Genomic DNA, 21,191 nt, shown 5'->3' on the forward strand with positions numbered 1-21,191 from the left:
ATGAGGGTCTTGCATTCCATCCTTGGAGTCCTTGCTTTGCTGTCCATAGTTCCTCAAGGTAAGACAGAAATCTTTCATTGCAGAGATATGAAAATATAAATGAGAGAGAATAAAAGGTCTTCCAAGAATTTGAAAATAAATTAGTCAGGTGCAGATCATACCACACAATGAAGAATGTCAAGGAGTGCTTTGGCCCTAACAGGAATGGAGAGTTGCTGCTAAGGACATATTCATAAGGTGGTCCCCTTCAGTGATTTCACTTATTTTGAACTCTAACTTGAGGACTATTGTTTGATCCAAAGATGGTGAGAGGATGTTCACAGAACACAGGAAACTTGGGAAATTGAAACAATGGAAGTGAGTGATGATTAGAATGGCCAAGGGTGAAGAGGAGGCTGCCGCATCATTATCTGTGGTTCACAGAACTCTGATCACCAATCTTGGTAAGGGCCTCAGTAGAAATGACTTTGTGTATGATGGGAATTAAGATTCCATCTTAACACTATCCAGATGACCAATTATACAGGCATATTATTGAATAATCAATCTAACCTTCCCAAGTTAATTTTTAAATTCACCAATAATATATAATAAAAATATATTAATCATTGGATTTATAAATGGGGTTTATATTATTATCTATGGGCTTACCTATCTCTTCTGATGCACCCATTACCTTAGAGCACATTTTAATAGCTGGCAATTCAAGATTCCCCTCATTGTTCTTGTTTTTTTATGTATTTTTAATGAGATAAAATTCACTCTTTTAAAGTATACCATTTCAGTGGTTTCCTATATATTCATAAAATTGTGCAACCATCACCACTATCTAATTCCAGAACATTTCATCACCCCATAAAGAAACTTCATGTTCATTAACAGTCATTCCCCGTCCTCCCCTCCCTTCAGACCCTGGCAGCCACTAATCTACTTCCTGTCTCTATCAATTTACCTATTCTGGATATTTAATATAATCAAACAATATGTGACCCTTAGAGTCTGTTTTCTTTCACTTGGCATGTTTTTCAAAATTCATCCAGGTAGCATGCTTCGGTGCTCAATTTCTTTCAATTGATGAATGGTTTTCTATTGAATGGATACATTACCTTTTACTCATCCATTCATCAGTTAATGGACATTTGGATTGTTTCTACTTTGGAGCTATTATGAATGATGTGCTGTGAACACTTAAAGCCAAGTTTTTTTGTGGACATATTTTCAATTCTCTTGATATATAACTTGGAATAGAATTGCTGTGTTATACAATAACTATGTTTAGGGGCACCTGCGTGGCTCAGTCGATTAAGCATCTGACTCTTGATTTTGGCTCAGGTCATGAGCTTGGGGTCCTAGAATCGAGCCTTGAATCGGGCTCCCCACTCAGTGTGCAGTCTGCTTGTCTCTCTCCCTTTGCCCCTCCCCTTGCTCGCTCTCTCAAATAAATAAATCTTTTTTAAAAATAACTATGTTTAACTTTCTGAGTAATTGTCAAACAATTTTCCGCAGCTGCATGCTTCATTTTATAATCCCACCAGCTGTGCATGAAGGTCCAATTTCTCCACATCTTCACCAACATTTGCTTTTGTCTGTCTTTGTTACTATCATTATCCTAGTTGCTATAGCAATATCTCATTGTAGTTTTAATTTGTATTTAATTTGCTACTTAATGATATTGATCATCTTTTCATGTTTTATTGGCCATTTTTATATCTTCTTTGTAGAAATGTCTATTCAAATCCTTTACTCCTTTTTTAATTAGGTCGTCTTTTATTATTGAGATGCCAGTTCTTTGTATATTCTGGACACTAAACCTTTATCAGACATAGGTTTGCAAATATCCTCTCCCATTCTGTGAGGGTTTTTTTTTTTTATATTTTACTGTAAATGCTTGCTGTACCAGTGAGTATGTTTTCAGGTTCAAGCAACAAACAACTCAGATTCAACTGGCTTAAACAATAAAGAAAATATATTATTGCAGATAAGAAGTCCAAAGTTCAGACAATTCTGAAATTGGCTAATGCCGCAGATCATCCACAATATCAAGTATTGGAAAAGAGTCAGATTTATCCTTGACTAGCTTTTCCTATGGTCGCAAGATACCTGTCACTGTTTTGAACGTCATATCCAGATCCACCACATTACACCAAAGTAAAAGGAGTACATTTCTTCTTTATTGACAAGGAATACTTTCTCAGAATTTCCCCAGGAATGAATTGCATACCCACCCTCAAACTAATCACAGGCAAAGAAATAGAGAACACTATCATTGGCTTAAACTAATACAAATTTATGCCTAGGATATCTAGAAGAATGGTAGGCAACCAAACATTAGGATTCTGGCTGCAAGAATATATATTAGGATTCTGTCACCTAAGCACATATATCTATACACTATTGTTTAATTTTGTCACCTTGCTTTAAAATTTATACAAATGAAATGATATTGTAACTGTCTTACTTTACTCCATATGACATGCATGAAATTCAACTATGTTGCTGTGTACTACTGAAGTTCATTAGTTTTTATTCCTATATAGTGTTCCATCATAGTAATATGCCACAGTATATTTATTCATTTTACTGTTGATGAACATTTAGATTGTTTCTAGGATTTGGCTGCTATAAATACTATTACTGCTATGAATTTTTGCTCAATAATTCTTGTTGTATATATGAACACATACTTATCAGGTATATACCTAGGAATTAAACTTTTTTCATAGAACATGTGTATCTTCAACTTTAGGAAATAATGCCAAAGAGTTTCCCAAGCAGTTGAACAAATTTACACTATCTTCAGCAGTGAAGAACAGCTCTTATTGGCCCACATCCCCACTAACAATTTATATGATCAAGGTGTTAAATTATAGCCATTCAGCAAACTATGGTCACAATTGAATGCACTTTACATTCAAATTCCTATATTAGTAATAAGATTGAAGATACTTTCATTTGGTTTTTTTGCCATTTTAATATCAGTTCCCAAAGTACCTTTCAATTATTTTGTCCATTATCCCCTTGGGTTATTTGTTATTTTCTCAGCAATCTGTAGGGTTTCACTATAAATTCTGGATGCAAATGCTTTATTACATGTCTTAAAAACCATCTTCTGCTCTATGGCTTGTCTTTTTACCTCCTTTATGATGTCATTTTATAAAAATAAATTTTTAATGTCAACACAGTCCAATTCATCAGACTTTTTTTTAATTTGGGCTTTTTTGTGTTCCTTTCTCACCTAAAGGTCATAAAGGTATTCTCTGAATATCTTCCTCAAAATGCTTTATCTTCCAAAAGTTTTATTATTTTGCCTGTCAAATTTAGATTGCAAATCTCCACCTGGTATTGATTTTCATGAAATTGAGGTCAAAATTTATTCTGAAATTTGTTTTTATCATATATGTAGCTAATTGATCCAACAACATTTCTTGGAAAAAAATTTTTTTCTCAATGACTTACAGTGCCCTTTTGTCATAAACCTAGTGTATATCCTAGGCTATCTACTCTGTGTCTTGTTCTGTTTGTCTCCCTTGGTACAAATAATACACTATTTTAATTAATGACAGTTTATGATGTCTTCATATATGGTAGAGAAAGATATCTACATTTTCTTTTTTTCAAGGACTGTCTTGAATATTCTCACTCCTTTAAACTTCCATATAAACTTTAGAATAAGCTATTCAAGTACACATACATACATATTCAGTGAGAATTTTCATTGAGAGTGCAGTGAATCTAGAGATCAGTTTAGGGAGAGCTGGCATCTTTACAAAATTAAATCTTTCTACAGCTTTGTAATATTTTGAAATCAGGAAGTGGGATGCCTCCAGCTTTGTTTTTTGCTTTTCTTTCCCAAAGTTACTTTGGCTGTTCAAAGTATTTTGTGGTTCCATATGAGCAAAAATAATTGACATAGAGACTAAAAAAAAAAATTAGGAAAAAAGTCAATTAAACCAAAAGTTGGTTCTTTGAAAATATAAACAAAATGGATAAGCCTTAGCCAGACTCATCAAGAAAAAAAGAAAAAGGACCCAAATAAGTAAACTCGGCAACTAAAAAGGAGATTTAACAATTGACATCATAGAAATACAAAGGACTATAAGGGAATATTATGAAAAATACATGCCAACAAATTCGACAACCTAGAAGAAATTGATAAATTCCAAAAAAAAAGACCTTTAATAAAGTAGCAGAAAGAAGAAATTAAGAAAACAACCTTATTTGCAATTGCACCAAAAAGAATAAAATACCTAAGAATAAACTTAACCAAGGAGGTGAAAGATTTGTATTCTGAAAACTATAAAACACTGATGAAAGAAATTGAAGACTACACAACTGACCATGCTTATGGATTGGAAGAATTAATATTGTTAAAATGTCCATATTACCCAAGGCATTCCACAGATTCAATGCAATCCTTATCAAAATACCAACAGCATTTTTCACAGAACTAGAAATATCCTAAAAAATGTATGAAAACACAAAAAAAAAAAAAAAAACCAAATAGCCAAGCAGTCTTGAGAAAGAAAAATAAAGCTAGAGATAACACGGTTCTGGATTTCAAGATATACTACAAAGCTATAGTAATCAAAACAGTATGGTACTGACACAAAAATAGACACATAGATCAATAGAACAAAATAGAGAGCCCAGAAATAAACCCTTGCTTATATGGTCCATTAATTTATGACAAAAGAGACATGAATACACAACAAGGAAGAGATGGTCTCTTCAATAAATGCCACTAAGAAAACTAGACAACTATACATAAAAGAATGAAACTGCCACTTTCTAACACTACATACAAAAATAAACTCAAAATAGAGGGATGCCTGGGGTGGCTCAGTTGTTAAGCATCTGCCTTCAGCTCAGGTTATGATCCCAAGGTCCTGGGATTGAGCCCTGCATCGGGCTCCCTGCTCGGCGGGAAGCCTGCTTCTCCCTCTCCAACTCCCCAACTTCCCTCTCTTGCTATGTCTCTGTCTGTCAAACAAAAAATAAATTTTTTTAATTTATTTTTAGTTTAAAACAAAAACAAATAAAACAAAACAAATATAAAACAAAAAATAAGTAAAAGATACGAGCTTTAAAAAAAAAAAAAACTCAAAATAGATTAAGGACCTAAATGTGAGACCTGAAACCATAAAAATCTTACAAAGGACCAAGGCAGTAATTTCTTTTACATCAGCCATAGCAACAGTTTTCTAGATTTGTTTCTTAAAGCAAGGGAAGCAAAAGCAAAAATAAACCATTGGGATTACAACAAAATAAAAAGCTTTTGCACAATAAAGGAAACTATCAACAAAATAAAAAGCAACCTACTGAATAGGAGAAGATATTTGCAAAATGATATATCTGATAAGGGGTTAATATGCAAAATATATAAAGAACTTATGCAACTCAACACCAAAAAAACAATTCAATTAAAAATGGGCAGAGGACCTGAATAAACATTTTCCCAAAGTCATACAAATGGCCAACAGACATATGAAAAGATGCTCAACAGCACTAATCATCAGGGCGATACAAATCAAAACCACAATGAGTTATCACCTTATACCTATCAGAATGGCTAAAATCAAAAAGATAAGAAACAACAAGTGTTGGCAAGGATATGGAGAAAAAGAAACCCTCATACGCTATTGGTAGAAATGAAAATTGGTACAGCACTGTGGAAAACAGTATGTAGGGTCTTCTAAAAGTTAAAAATAGAATTACTATATGATCTAGTAATTCCACTACTGGGTATTTACCCAAAGAAAATGAAAACACTAATTTGAAAAAATATATGCACCCCTATGTTTATTGCAGTATTACTTACAATAGCCAAAATATGGAAGCAACCTAAGGGCCCATCAATAGATGAATGGACAAAGAAAATGTCACACACACACAACACACACACAGACACACACACATAGAATATTACACAGCTATAAAAAAGGGTGAGGTCTTGCCATTTGCAACAACATGGATGGATCTAGAGGTTATTATGCCAAGTGAAATAAGCGAGACTGAGAAAGATAAATATCATGATTTCATTCATATGTAGAATCTAAAAAATAAAATAAATGAATAAACAAAAAGTAGACTCAGTTCTATAAATACAGAGAACAAACTGATGGTTGCCAGAGAGAAAGGGAATAGGAAGATGGACAAAATGGGTGAAGAGAAGTGGGAGATACAGGTTTCCAGTTATGGAAAGAATAAGTATGGTAATAAAAGGCACAGCTTAGGGAATAGTCAATGATATTGTAATAGTATTGTATGGTAACAGATGGTAACTACACTTGTGGTGAGCGTAACATAATATATAGAGATACTGCATCACTATGCTATACACCTGAAACATGTAACATTATGTGCCAACTATCCTCAAAACAATTTTTAAAAAATGAAAACAGAAATATTTCAAGTAAATTAGCTCACTTTATATCCAAGGAACTAAAAAGAAAAACAAACGAAGACCACAGTCAGCCAAAGGAAGGAAATAACAAAGATTAAAGTGGAAATGAATGAAATAGAGACCAGAAGAAAATAGAAAAGATCAGTGAAATGAAGAGCTGTTTTTCTGAAAATATAAAATATACAAACCTTTAGCTAGACTACCTACAGGGAAAAAAAAGAGAGGGGCTGCAAATAAATAAAATAAAAAATGAAACAGCAGACATTACAACTGATACCACAAAAATACTTGGATCATAAGAGACTATTATGAACAATTATATGCCAATAAATTGGATAACCTAGAAAAAATGGATAAATTTCTAGAAACATACAACCTACAAAGACCGAATCAGGAAGAAATATAAAATCTGAACAAATCAATAATAAGTAAAAAGATTGAATCAATAATCAAAAACCTTCTCACACAAAGAACCCCAGGACCAAATGGCTTCATGGGTGAGTTCTACCAGCTATTTAAAGAAAAATTAACACCAATTTTTCCCAAAGTGTCAAAAAAATTGAAGAGGAGGCAACACTCCCAAGCTCATTTTATCTGGCCAGAATTTATGTTGACATGAAAGCCAGACACAGAACACTACAAAAAATAGTAAAATCACAGACCAATATTCCTGACAAATACAAATGCAAAAATTTTCAACAAAATATTAGCAAACTGAATTAAACAACATATTAAAAGTATGACACAACATGATCAGGTGGGATTTATCCTTAAAATGCAAAGATGGTTCAACATATCCAAATCAAAAAATGTAATACACTAAATTAATACAATGAAAGAAAAATCATATGATATTCTCAATAGATGCAGAAAAATTATTTGACAAAGTACATCTATTAATGATTTAAAAAACCCTCAAAAAATTTGGTATAGAAGGAACATACCTCAACATAATATAGACCACATGACAAACCCACAACAAACCATATTCAAATATAAAAAGTTGAAAGCTTTTCCTCTAAGATCAGGAACAAGACAAGAGTTTCCACTCTCACTGATCTTATTCAATATAGTTCTGGAAATCCTAACTGAATCAATTAGGCAAGACTAAGAAATAAAAGGCATCCAAATAGGAATAGATTAAGTGAAAGTGTCATTATTTGCAGATGATATAATCATATATAGCAAAACCTTACTCAGCCAAAAAACTGTTGGAATTAATCAACAAATTCAGTAAGGACTCGGGATATAAAATCAACATACAGAAATCAGTTTCATCTCTATATACTAGCAACTAAATATCAGAAGAAATAAAGAAAACTATCTCACTCACAATACCATAAAAAAAACAAGAAAATGTAAGTTGGGTTCAAAATGACAGCATAGGAAGATCCTGAATTCACTCCATCCCAAGGCTACAACAACCATATATGTACTAATTTCCACTGAAAAAGACCAGGAAACTAGATGAACAGGGCACCACAACAAAGGACCAAAGGGACAGCATGAAGATGGGTAGGAGAGGCAGAGACACCATCTTACCAAGTAAGCCCCACCCCAGGTGTGCTGATCCACAATTGAGGGGATGTCAAAAATATGGAAATTTTCCCTGAGAAGAAAGGAACGTGTGCTCCACATCAGGCACCACAACCCTTAGATGTTTCACAAACCCTCTAAACACTGGGCTTTGAAAACTAATGGGAATTATTTTCAGAAAAACCATAGAACTGTAGGGAATAAGAACCCACTATTAAAGGGCTTGATGGCAGACTGACTCTGGGACCCCGTACAAGGGCTTGATGGCAGATTCACACTGGGACCCAGTGCAAAAACACCAATTTGAAAAGAGCCTGGACCATATGTGATGAAAACCTACTTAATATTCTTACAATACCTGCCAGAAAAGCAAGCAACCACTGGGACTTTTCCAGGGATGGAGCCACTAGCTGAGGCTATATTTGTGATCTCATTCTATCTTGCTAAGGTTGGCAATGGCATGTGACATTTTGAAAGTATTCCTATAGCCTTTTAGGGACAGTGGGCATGCCCAGCTGAGAACCCCATCAATCCCTGTAGAACAACTGTACATCACTGTTGGGTCAGGTAACAGCTCAGCCAGCACCCATGTCTCAGCATAGCCATGTGTCACAGTCAGGCCAACTCCCACAGTGCAGCCATGTGTGGCAGCCCCACCCACCCTTCCACCACATACATATCCCACCACAGCAGACAGGTGTGTACAGCCCATACAGGAGACACCTCCTGAACATGCAACTCCAGCAGCCTGGGGGGATTGCATTCCAGGGCTCCAGGTGACATCTTCTACAAAGACTGCTCCTTCAGGACTAAGAAGGGTACTTAATTTACCTATTAAATAGAGCCAACACAGAATTAGGCAAAATGAGAAGACAGACAAATATGTTCCAAATGAGAGAACAAAACACCAAAAAAAGGAAAAAAAAAAGCATTAGTAAAACAGAGATAAGAAATCTACTTGGTAAAGAGTTGAAAGTAATGGTAATAATGGTGCTTGATGAACTCAGGAGAAGAATGGATAAAGACAGTGAGATCCTCAATGACGAGATAAAAAATATAAGAAAGTTCCAAATGGAAATTACAGAAATGAAGAACACAATAATTGAACTAAAAAATATGCTAGGGGATTCAACAACAGACTGGGTGAATCTGAAAATCAGATCAGTGAGCTAGAAGACAAGCAATAGAACTCATCCAGACACAGCAGCAAAAAGAAAATAAATTAGTGAAGATAACTTAAGAGACCTTTGGAACATCAACTGTAATAACATTTGTATTATAAGGGACCAAATAGAGAAGAAAGAGCAAGAAAACTTATTTGAAGAAATAATGACTGAAAACTTGCCTGATCTGAGAAAAGAAACAGACATATAGATTCCCAGAAATTTCCAAATAGGATGAACCCAAAGAGACCCACACCAAGACATGTTATAATTAAAATGGTAAAAGTTGAAGTTAGAAAAAAAGAATCTTAAAAGTAGTAACAACTTATTATATACAAAGGAAACTCATAAGGCTACAAGCAAACTTTTCAGCAGAAACTTTGTAAGCGAGAAGAGAGTGGCACAACTAGTCAAAGTGCTGGAGGAAAAAAGTTCCAACCAAGAATTCCCTACATGGCAAGACTATAATTCAGATTTGAAAGAGAGATAAAGAATTTCACAGACAAGCAAAAACTAAAGGGGTCTATCACCACTAAACCAGACTTATAAGAAATGTTAAAGGTTCTTCTTCAAGTGGAAAGAAAAAGGCCATAATGAGAAGAAAATTATGAATGGAAAAAAGTTTCACTGGTAAAAGTAAATACATAGTAAAGGTAGTAAATCAATCACTTATAAAACTAGTATGAATATTAAAAGACAAAAGTAATAATCAGTAATATCTACAATATTACTTAAGGGACACACAAAATGAAAAGATGTAAAATGTCACATCATATACACAAAACATGGAATGGGGAATAAAAATGTAGTTCTTTTAGAATATACTTGAACTTACGCAACTACCAACTTTAAATAGACTGCTATATGCATAGGATGTTATATAGGAACCTCATGGTAACAACAAACCAAAAACCTATAATAGACACAAAAAAATAAAGAGAAAGGAAATCAAGCATAACACTAAAAAAGTCATCGTCACAAAAAAAACAACAGAAGAAGGAAGGAACAGAGAACTATAAAACAACCAGAAAGCAATTAATAAAATGACAATAAGTACATACCTATAATAATTACTTAAAATGTAAATGGACTAAATGTTCCAATTAAAAGACATAGGATGTCTAAATGGATTTAAAAAAAAAAGATCCATCTATATGCTGCCTAGAAAAGACTCCCTCCAGACTGAAAGATACATACAGACTAAAATGAAGGGTTGAAAAAACTTTCTACAGCAGTCTTCCCTGGTCCAGCAAGTGAACAGAATTTTCATTCCAACATTTGAACATATTCAAAGCTGATTATCGGAAGATTTATTTTCCTTCCAATAAATGTTTGTTAGAATCTGCCATTATTGAAAGAATTTAAACCATTTATTAACCCTCAAAGCAAATCATCATGTTAGAGTTGCATGCTTGGGATTTACTCCTCCTACTTCTTTCATTGCTACCACCTTTCCAGGACAGTAAGAACTTTTTATTCACTGTATATTTCAGTGTCCATAAACATGGCAAGCATATAATCTCTGTGCTCTATTTGTGAAACAGGTGAATTAAGCATAACATACTACATCATCAAATACTTGCTAAAAGCCTGAGCTTTTCTTTTACATATAGTAAATAGAAATAATACCTTAAAAATATATTCTATAAATTCATTGCAACAGCTCATATAAATTTCAGCAATCAATCCACTGAAAAAGTACATATGTAAATTACACTACTTGGGTTTCTGAAAAGCTCTTTTAAAACAACATTAAGCTCTTAACTATAATTCCAAATTTAATATAAACAATTTAAAATTGCTATAGAGACTTTCTTCTGGTTTCTGGTTTATCATGTAAGGAGCTTAGAACCATCACTGTAATTTTCATAGCAAGAAAAAGCTGAACAGGGGCGCCTGGATGGCTCAGTCGTTAAGTGTCTGCCTTCGGATCAGGTCATGATCCCAGGGTCCTGCGATCGAGCCCTGCTTCAGGCTCTCTGCTCCACAAGAAGCCTGCTTCTCCCTCTCCCACTCCCCCTGCTTGTGTTCCCTCTCTCGCTGTGTGTCTCTCTCTGTAAAACAAATAAATAAAATCTTAAAAAAAAAAAGAAAGAAAGAAAAAAGCTGAACAAACTGAGAACCAGCAACTCTTCTTAGATACCTCAGAGAAGTGAAGTCACAGGGCAAACCACAGTCCCCAAAATTAGAGAGATAGACAGGTGGATACAGAGAGAGTCAAAACTTACAAGAAAAGAACCCCAGATGCAATATCCATGAGAATCAGTAGCAGGGTAACTGACAAATTGTAGGAAGCTCAATATAAATTTGAGAGTTAAAACTCCAAGGATTAAAAAAAAAAAAAAAGACACTCTAAGGATAAAAAAATAGAAAAACAAACTTAGGGGCGCTCTCACACTACTGTGAATTTTACCTCCCAGAGGACTAGCAGGTTTTCACAATGATGACTGGGAAGAAAATCTTTTCATATTTCCAGGGGAAGGAGGCAAAAGTAATCATTTTGAAATATACCCAGAGCAATCTGTTCTTGTTAACAAAGCCAGTCCTCAAAAGGAACTATTTTACTGGAACCTAACCACCTGGGGTTTTACCAAGGTCTCAGTGGCCAGGTGAAAGTGAAACACCCAACTCTAGCCTTCCACGGTGGGGAAGGAAAATACCCAACCAGTCTCCCCCAGAATTTTAGTCTCACCTAAGGGGGGGTTGCTGAGAAACAATTTGTGAAGGTCATAGCCCTTTAAAGGGCATAGGCTCACTAAAAAACTGATATCTAATCATGGGACTGTAAAATGGTTTCTCTGCCCCCACACCAAAATATCACAATAGGGGAATACAACTGAAAGAACTACGTGTCTCAGACTTTATTCAAGAAGTCATCTCGAGGGAAATCCAAAGGCAACTGGGAATACAAAAGCAAAGAAATCTTAGGAAATTTTAATTTCTAATAGCAATTGCTAAAGCAAAAAGTAAACACAGCCTAACCCCTAGCAAGAGAAACATAAAACCTCACATTAAAGATTTATTTACCTTAGTTCCTTCAACACACTACATCACATCCAGCTTTCAACAAAAAATTTATGAGACATACTAAAAGACCAAAAACACATTTTGGAGAGATGGGACAAACATCAAAACCAGACACAGATATGGCAGAGATGTTGGAATTATCAAACTGGGGATTTAAAACAACTATGATTAATATGCTAAGGTCCCTTAGCTGAGGACAAACAAGCAATGGCCAATGGATAATGTAAGCAGAGAGATAGAAACTCTAAGAAGGAATCAAAGAAAATGCTGGGAATCAAAGCACTGTAACAGAAATGAAGAATGCCTTTGATGGGTGTTATTAGTTTGCTAGGGCTGCATAACAAAATATCACAGATTGGTGGCTTAAACAAAAATTTATTTATTATTTATTTATTTATTTATTTTCTCATAGTTCTGTAACCTAAAAGTCCAAGATCACCATAATGGTCTCATTTTAATTTAACTTATTTTAAAAACTTGTCTCCAAATATGGTCACATTCTGAAGTTCTAGGCATTGGAATATGAAAACAGATTTTGGGAGAACACAACAGCTCATCAACAGGCTAGAAACACCTGAAGAAAGAACCGCTGAGCTTAAAAAATGTCATTAGATACTTCCAAAGTAGAAAGGCAAAATCAGAACGAAAATGAACAGAATATCCAGTAACTGAGGAACATTATAAAAGGTGTAAAATACGTCTAATGGGAATACCAGGAAGAGAAGAAAGAGGGAAAAGTAAAAAAGATATCACTGAAGCAATAATGACTGGGAATTTCCCAAGATTAAAGATAGACACAATATAGATCCAGTAAACTCAGAGAATACCAAGGATAAATACCAAAAAATCTAAGCTTAGTGATATCATATTCAACCTGAAGAAAAATAAAAGACAAAATCTTGAAAAAAGCAATAGAAAATAATCTGACCTATAGATAAGCAAGGATAAGACTTACAACAAACTTCTCAGATACCATGCAAGCAAAAAGAAAGTGAAGTGAAATATTTGAAGTGTTGAAAAAAAAATACTCTACCCACCTAGAATTTTTCTTTCCAGAAAAATTATACCTTAAAACTGAAGGAGAAATAATTTCCTTTTTTTCTTACAAAGATTTCAATTTTATTTCATTGCAAACGGTTTTTTGTTTTGTATTTTTTTACACAAAACAATCACATCTCTGAGAACAACTTATTATGAAACATAGTTGGGAACTGTTTTGGCTTTGTTTTTGTTCTATCTTCTCTAAGCATAAATTTTATTTTATTTTTTCTGGCTTTATTGAGATATAATTGACATATAACATTTTGTATGTTTAAGGTAAACTATATGTTGATTTGATATGCTTATGCATTACAAAATGGTTACCACCATAATGTTAATTAATACCTCCATTACAGCATGTAATTACCTCTTTTTTTGGTACTGAAAACATTTAAGATTTGCTCTTTTAGCAACTTTCAAGTATACAATCCAGTATTATGAACTAGAATTACCATGCTGTACATTAGATCACTAGAACTTGCTCATCTTATAACTGGAAGTTTATTTCCCCATTTCCCCTATTCCCTCAGCCCCTAGTAATCACTACTTTACTCTGCTTCTATAAGATCAGCTTTATTTAAATTCCACATATAAATGATAAGATATAGTATTTGCCTTTCTCTGTCTGACTTATGAAATAAAAAATTTCTAAGGCAAGTTTGAGGGAATGTGTCACTAGTAGAAATGCCTTACAAGAAATGTTAAATTCTTCAGGGGTGCCTGGGTGGCTCAGTTGGTTGAGTGCCTCACTTATGATCTCAGCTCACGTCTTGATCTCATGGTCAAGACCCAGTTGGGCTCTACACTGGACATGAAGCCTACTTAAAAAACAAAACAACAAAAACAAAAGAAATTCTTCACTTATATTCAACAGTAAAAAACTGAAAGTTTTTCCTGTAAGATTAGGAACAGGGCAAGGATGCCCACCTCTGCCATTTCTATTCAACATTCAACTAGTACTTAGGCAAGTAAAAAAATAAAAGTTATCCAAATTAAAAAAAAAGATTTATCTGAATGCACAAATGCATTGATTTTGTATGTAGAAAACCCTAAGACACCACCAAAAACTGTTAGAAGTAATAAAAGAATTCAATAAGCTACAGAGCACAAAATCAGCATACAAAAACCAGTTGCATTTCTACACACTAACAACAAAGTATTCAAAAAAGAAACTTTGAAACCAATCCCATTTACAATAATATCAAAAGAAAAAATACTTAGGAATACAAATTAACCTAGGAGATGAAAGATTTGTACACTGAAAACTACAAAATATTAATGAAAGAAATTAAAGAAGGCACAAATAATTGGAAGGATATCCCATGTTCATGGGTGGAAAGAATATTGTTAAAATATGCATACCACCCAAAACAATCTACAGATTCAATAAAATCTTTATGAAAATCCCAATGTCATTTTTTATATAAATAGAAAAAAACAACACTAAAACATTGTTTAAGGAAATATTTAAAACAAAGATTAAAAATTTGAGAATAGACAAAAATTTAAGAATGAAAAGAAGGAAGGAAGAAAGGAAAGAAGAAAATCAATCCTAAAATTTATATGGAACCACTAAAGTCTCTGAATAGCTGAAGCAATTTTGAGCCAGAACAAAGCTGGAGGTATCACTCTTCCTGATTCCAAAATATATTACAAAGCATCCATTCTTGATAAAAACCCTCCACAAAGGGTTTTTTAGGGATTGAGGGAACATACCTCAACATCAGAAAGTCCACATATGAAAGACCCACAGCTAATATCATTCTCAATGAGTAAAACTGAGTTTTTTCTCTATGGTCAGGTACAAAACAGGGATGTTCACTCTCACCAATGTTTTTTAACATAGTACTGGAAGCCCTAGCCTCAGCAATCAGACAACAAAAAGAAATAAAATGCATGCAAATCAGCAAGGAAGAAGTCAAACTTCCACTATTCACAGATGGCATAATACTCTATGTAGAAAACCTGACTAGGGTTGTCTGGGTGGCTCAGTCAGTTAAACGGCCAGTTCTTTTTTCAGCTCAGGTCATGATCTCGGGGTTGTGAGATCAAGCCCCATATCAGGCTGTACGCTCAGCGCAGTCTGTTTGAGATTCTCTGTCTCCCTCTCCTTCAGCCCCTTCCCTGGCTCTCTCTAAATAGATAGATGATGGTGATGATAGATAGATGTTAGATAGATAGATGATAGATAGATTTAAAAAAATCTTTTAAGAAAAGAAAACCCAAATGACTCCACCAAAAAATTGCTAAAACTGATAAATGAATTTAGCAAAGTCTCAGGATATAAAATCAATGTACAGAAATCTGTTGCATTTCTATGCACCAATAATGAAGCAGCAGAAAGGGAAATCAAAGAATTGATCCCATTTACAATTACACCACACATCATAAGAAACCTAGGAATAAACCTAACCAAAGACACAAAAGATCTGTACTCTAAAAACTATAGAACACTAAAGAAATTGATGATGACACAAAGAAATAGAAAAACATTTCATGCTCATGGATTGGAAGATCAAATATTGTTAAAATATCTATGCTACCCAAAGCAATCTACACGTTAAATGCAATCCCTATCAAAATACTACAGGCATTTTTCACAGAGCTAGAACAAACAATCCTAAATTTGTATGGAATCACAAAAGACCCTGAATAGCCAAAATAATCTTGAAAAAGCATAGCAAAGCTGGAGGCATCACAATTCTGGACTTCAAGCTATATTACAAAGCTATAGTCATCAAGACAGTATGGTACTGGCACATAGATCAATGGAATAGAATAGAAAACCCGGAAATGGACCCACAACTATATGGTCAACTATTCTTTGACAAAGCAGGAAAGAATATCCAATGGAAAAAAAGACAGTCTCTTTAACAAATGGTGTTGGGAAAATTGGATAGCCACATGCAGAAGAATGAAACTGGACCACTTTTTTATACCATTCACAAAAATAAATTCAAAATAGATGAAAGACCTAAATGTCAGACAGGAAACCATCAAAATCCTAGAGGAGAACACAGGCAGAAACCTCTTTGACCTCAGCTATAGCAACTTCATACTAGACATGTATCCAGAGGCAAGGGAAAAAAAGCAAAAATGAACTATTGGGACTTCATCAAAATAAAAAGCTTCTGCACAGCGAAGGAAACAATCAACAAAACTAAAACAACCTACAGAATCTGAGAAGATATTTGCAAATGACATATCTGATAAAAGGTTAGTATACAAAATCTATAAAGAACTTATCAAACTCAACACCCAAAAAATAAATAATCCAGTTAAGAAATGGGCAGAAGACATGACCAGGCAGACATACAAATACTGCATGATCTCACTTACATATGGAATCTGCAAAAGTCAACCTCATCGTAGCAGAGAGTAGAATAGTTGTTACCTGGGCCTGGTACAGAAAAGAGGGAGTCATTGGTCAAATGGTACAAAGTTTCAGTTACACAAGATAAATGAGTTCTGAAGGTCCACTATACACATAGTACCTATAGCTAAAAATACTGTATTGTTTACTTACAATTGGCTAAGGGGATAGATCTTACACTAAGTATTCTTACCACAACCACAACAATAATAATAATAATGGAGGTGGAAGGAAATTTTGGTAGGTGATAGTTAGATCTATGATCTTAATGGTGGTGATGGTTTTACAGGTGTATACTTGCCCCCAAATGTATCAAGTTGAAAAAATTAAATATATACAGCTTTTACATGTCAGTCATATCATGATAAGACACACAACACCAACTACCATACAGCTGGTTCTGGGAATCAAACATGAGTCTAATCAAGCCTCTCAATCCAGTTGCCAGTCTGCTGAAATATGGAGGACACAAGAACATGTGGAATTCTCTAAGAGTATGCAATCAGAAATATATAAACTGGGAAACACTACAGCTTAAACATCTCAAGTTCCTCAACAGAAAAATTGTAAAGAAAGGATTTGGGAAGGACCTGTAGATTTAAAGGGAATATCAAAAATTGTAATGAGAAGAAAACTAAACTATAGTGTCTAGGGATGAAAGCCAGGTAATAAAACTATTTTTTAAAGTAAGAAATGATCACTATAAAACTTAGATTTCAGGGTGCCTGGGTGGCGAGTCATTTAAGCTTCTGACTCTTGGTTTCTGCTCAGGTCTGATCTCAGGGTTATGAGATTGAACCCCAGGTCAGGCTGGGAATCTGTTGGAGTTTCTCTCTCCCTCTGCCCTTCTCCCCACCTATGTTCACTCTCTCTCTCTCTTTTTCTCTCTCTAAATCTTTAAAAAAAAAAAAAAAACAGATTCCTTTGGGAGCAAAGGATAGAAGGAAATGCCTATGTGACACCGAGAGAGAGAGAGAAACCAAAGTGAGAAATTACGACTTAGGGGAGTTTGTGCAATCTTAGAAATTTCCTCAGTGAAGGAGACAAGGCTTTGAGCCCAAATGTACCGGGCAGTTAGAACCAAGACTCAGCTTCCTCTGTTCCCTTATTCTCAGTTGATGATTTCTTTTTATTTCACCAAGAAAGTAAAAGTACCAAGAGATAACTTCCTCATTTTCCCACCCCCATATGCCTTCGCCTAATTTTATCTTTCTCTACCCTCTCTCCATTCTGATTTAAGGTTAACCCCTCCACTTTCAACTAGATTTTTATCCCCACTCACTTTTTAAAGATTTCACTCGTGAAGTCAAACATTGTTTCTTGCATCATGAATCCCTACCCCTAAACAAATTATTCATTTTACACAGAAATATGCCATAACAGTTCTCATAGAAAACTCTCCTCTTCAGCTCACTGCCCCATTTACCTACCCTATGGAAAAGATCTTCATTAATCTTTATTCAGTATCTCTGCTTTTCTCTTCTGTATTTTTTTCTGTTACTTTTTTCTGAGAAAGTTCTCTACTGATGTTGTTTTAATTTATTATAGAACAATTTAGACATTAAAAGATAAAAATCAAAAATATAACCTAATATAAATTTTTTTCTCTTTTCAAAGCCAGGACCTTATTTGTTAAATACACGTGCTCTTTAGAAGCCTATAACTGCAGAATGAAGTGCAATGCTGATGAACATGCAATCAGATACTGCGCTGACTGGACCATCTGTTGCAAAGGGAGGAAAACTAAACTTCAGAAAAAAAAGAAGTGGTAGGGACACCTGGGTGGCTCAGTCAGTTAAGCAGCTGCCTTTGGCTGAGGTCATGATCCCGGGGGTTCTTCATGATTTCAGGGTCCTGGGATCAAGTCCCACATTGGGCTCCTTGCTCAACGGGGAGCCTGCTTCTCCCTCTGCCTGCTGATTCCCCTGCTTGTGCTCACCCACTCTCTCTCCCATTCTCTGACAAATAAATAATAAAATCTTAAATAAAAAAAAAAGAAGTGGTGAAATGTCCAACTCCATCTTCTTCAGATTCCAGGAAAAGAAACTGAAACTATTTAAAACTCTCTTTTCTATATAAGGATAATTAATATGAAGGATAAATGAAATTCATGATAATTATATGTTTAAATGGTAAGGTTAAAGTAAATATGAATTTTATGAAGGCTTACACTCTTTTCATGTGTGTGCTTTTACATTAACTTCATTTATATCCACTACCATGTTGTTGTTTCATCTATAATACTGTATCTCAGCCCCATAATGTACTCTCTGACCTTCGGTAAGTTCTAGAGTCTCTCTCTACATCAGTTTCCTTATCTACAAAATGAGATAACAGTAGTACTTACATCATGGTGTTAGGAGAATTATATTAGTATATGTGAAGTTCTTAAGCAGTGCCTGACCCCATTGTAAGCTCCATGTTAACTGTAATTTCATGGGACCAGAGAATGTGATCTGTTCTATAGCTTTTTGGAATTTATTGAATCATTCTTTGTGATCTAAGATAAAATTGATATTTGCTAAAATTTCATGTGGTCTTGAAAATAAGGTATATTTTCTATTTGTGAGATATACAATCTTATATAACCAATATATTTATTCAACTGTATTATATTTCAATAATCTAGGACTGGAACACTGGTAGTGAGGACTAAAGAAAGAAGAGATTCGGGATGGATTTCAGAAGTAGGATTGACAGAATTTATTTTTTTTGACACATTGAAGGAAAACTTTTATTTGTTTTAATTAACATATAATGTATTATTTGTTTCAGGGGTACAGGTCAGTGATTCATCAGTCTTACACAATTCACAGAGCTCACCATAGTACCTACCCTCCCCAGTGTCCATCACCCAGTCACCCCATCCTTCCCACCCCCCAGCCAGCAACCCTCAATTTGTTTCCTGAGGTTAAGAGTCTCTTATGGTTTGTCTCCCTCTCTGGTTTTGTCTTGTTTCATTTTTCCCTCCCTTCCCCTATGATCCTCTGTCTTGTTTCTCAAATTTTTCATATCAGTGAGATCATACGATAATTGTCTTTCTCTGATTGACTTATTTCGCTTAGCATAATACCCTCTAGTTCCATCCACATCATTGCAAATGGCAAAATTTTGGTTTTTTGATGGCTGCATAATAGTCCAGTGTGTGTGTGTGTGTGTGTGTGTGTGTGTGTGTGTGTGTGTTTGACATCTTTTTTATCCATTCATCTGTTGATGGACATCTAGGCTCTTTCCATAGTTTGGCTATTGCAGACATTGTGGCTATAAACATTGGGGTGTAGGTGCCCCTTCGGATCACTACATTTGTATCTTTGGGGTGAATACCCAGTAGTGCAATTGCTGGGTCATAGGTAGCTCTATTTTCAACTTTTTGAGGAACCTCCATACTGTTTTCCAGAGTGGTTGCACCAGCTTGCATTCCCACCAACAGTGTAGGAGGGTTCGCCTTTCTCCGCATCCCCGCCAACATCTGCTGTTTCCTGACTTGTTATTTTTAGCCATTCTGACTGGTGTGAGGTGGTATCTCATTGAGGTTTTGATTTGGATTTCCCTGATGCCAAGTGATGTTGAGCACTTTTTCATGTGTCTGTTGGCCATTTGGGTGTCTTCTTTGCAAAAATTTCTGTCCATACCTTCTGCCCCTTTCTTGATTGTGTTATTTGTTCCTTGGGTGTTGAGCTTGATAAGTTCTTTATAGATTTATAGAATCTTTATAGATTTCTTTATAGATTTTGGATACAAGCCCTTTATCTGATATGTCATTTGCAAATATCTTCTCCCATTCTGTAGGTTGTCTTTTGGTTTTGTTGATTGTTTCCTTTGCTGTGCAAAAGCTTTTTATCTTGATGAAGTCTCAATAGTTCATTTTTGCCCTGGCTTCCCTTGCCTTTGGCGATGTGTCTAGGAAGAAATTGCTGCGGCTGAGGTCGAAGAGGTTGCTTCCTATGTTTTCTAGGATTCTGATGGATTCCTGTCTCACATTTAGGTATTTCATCCATTTGAGTCTAATTTTGTGTGTGGCGTAAGGAAATGGTCCAGTTTCATTCTTCTGCATGTGGCTGTCCAATTTTCCCAACACCATTTGTTGAAGAGGCTGTCTTTTTTCCATTGGACGTTCTTTCCTGCTTTGGATTGACAGAATTTAGTGGCCATAGGACATAATGAGAAGAAGGTATGAAATATGATACTGTGATTTCAAAACTGGCAAAGAGATGGTTAGCAATACTAAACTGAAGAGGCCAGAAGAGAAGTAGGTTAGGAGTCGGGGGAGAGTCAATAAGGAGATGTTTCAGCATAATGGAGTCAGGCAAAGGATATGTATATCAGTCTACTGGGCACATTTGCAAAAGCATAACTTTATTTTTTTAATAAATGAACCTAATTCCTATTATGAACCTCATTCCTCCTGGTCACAGAAACTTAAACTCAGTGTATTCAGAGTTGCTTCTTTTCTCTGAATTATTTGTAAGTTCAAGAGGACTTAAACAGTGGTGAGGCATCTGAGAGAGCATTGATTATGTTAACATTACCAACATAATCATCATTCCTTCTTGGTCTTCAGTCCCTTGCCAATGTAGAACTGCTAAGTTGCTTCTTGTTTTTCATAAAACTCTTAAAACTCTTTGGGTGAGGCTCATTCGTTAGTGTA

At 34.9% G+C, this 21,191-nt stretch overlaps 1 protein-coding gene across 1 annotated transcript; it reads left to right on the plus strand.

The window, feature by feature from the left end:
• LOC112825765 (beta-defensin 43-like) lies at window positions 1-18,315 on the plus strand. Its single transcript, XM_025873917.1, has 2 exons — window positions 1-58; window positions 18,161-18,315. The coding sequence occupies exons 1-2, from the start codon at window positions 1-3 to the stop codon at window positions 18,313-18,315; spliced, it is 213 nt and encodes a 70-aa protein (XP_025729702.1).
• Window positions 18,316-21,191: the final 2,876 nt, after the last annotated feature.

The sequence above is a fragment of the Callorhinus ursinus genome, unplaced genomic scaffold (assembly GCF_003265705.2).
Source record: "Callorhinus ursinus isolate GAN/ISIS: 27379988/994484 unplaced genomic scaffold, GSC_fseal_2.0 scaffold4, whole genome shotgun sequence".
Lineage (NCBI taxonomy): Eukaryota > Metazoa > Chordata > Mammalia > Carnivora > Otariidae > Callorhinus > Callorhinus ursinus.

Coding starts and splice junctions, on each gene's coding strand:
- LOC112825765 (XM_025873917.1), top strand. CDS start 1: ATGAGGGTCTTGCATTCCATCCTTGGAGTCCTTGCTTTGCTGTCCATA. Junction 59..18,160: donor GCTGTCCATAGTTCCTCAAG/GTAAGACAGAAA, acceptor CTCTTTTCAAAG/CCAGGACCTTATTTGTTAAA.